The sequence below is a fragment of the Sinocyclocheilus rhinocerous genome, unplaced genomic scaffold (assembly GCF_001515625.1).
Source record: "Sinocyclocheilus rhinocerous isolate Xijiao unplaced genomic scaffold, SAMN03320098_v1.1 scaffold1057, whole genome shotgun sequence".
NCBI classification, from domain to species: Eukaryota; Metazoa; Chordata; class Actinopteri; order Cypriniformes; family Cyprinidae; genus Sinocyclocheilus; species Sinocyclocheilus rhinocerous.
Window position 1 is genome coordinate 88,136 of NW_015660880.1, and position 448 is coordinate 88,583.

The window sequence follows — 448 nt, forward strand, 5'->3', positions numbered from 1 at the left end:
TCTGTATTTTTGATCAAATAAATGCAGCCTTGATGAGCAGAAGAGACTGCTTTAAAAAAACATTACAAGTCTTACTGATCCCAAACTTTTGAGCGGTAGTGTGTGTGTAAACCAATGTCACACTGCATAATTTCAGCATCTTTTATTCTATCTGTGGGTGTTTTTTAATTCCATCCCTTCGGTCTCTCCTCATTTTCGCTCCTCAGTAACCATGGCGACCGCCACTAAAACCCCCCCAGGTGCAGATCCCAAGCAGCTGGAGCGCACGGGTACCGTCCGAGAGATCGGATCACAAGCCGTGTGGTCGCTGTCCTCGTGCAAGCCAGGTGTGTGTGTGTGTGTGTGTGTGTCTTATTTATTGAGGAGATTTTGGGAGCTGCATCAGGTGTGGCGTTCGCTATGCATCACGGAGGAAAGCCCACTCAGGGTCCCTAGAAACACACGGTAA

General features: G+C 47.8%; 1 protein-coding gene across 1 annotated transcript in view; it reads left to right on the forward strand.

The window, feature by feature from the left end:
• LOC107725719 (anaphase-promoting complex subunit 10-like) overlaps nucleotides 1–448 on the forward strand; it is a 2,931-nt gene that overhangs the window by 543 nt on the left and 1,940 nt on the right. The window contains exon 2 of the mRNA XM_016535099.1: nucleotides 207–326. Coding sequence (XP_016390585.1) covers nucleotides 212–326 — 115 coding nt within the window. The 5' untranslated portion in view covers nucleotides 207–211. The remainder of the gene's footprint in view (nucleotides 1–206; nucleotides 327–448) is intronic.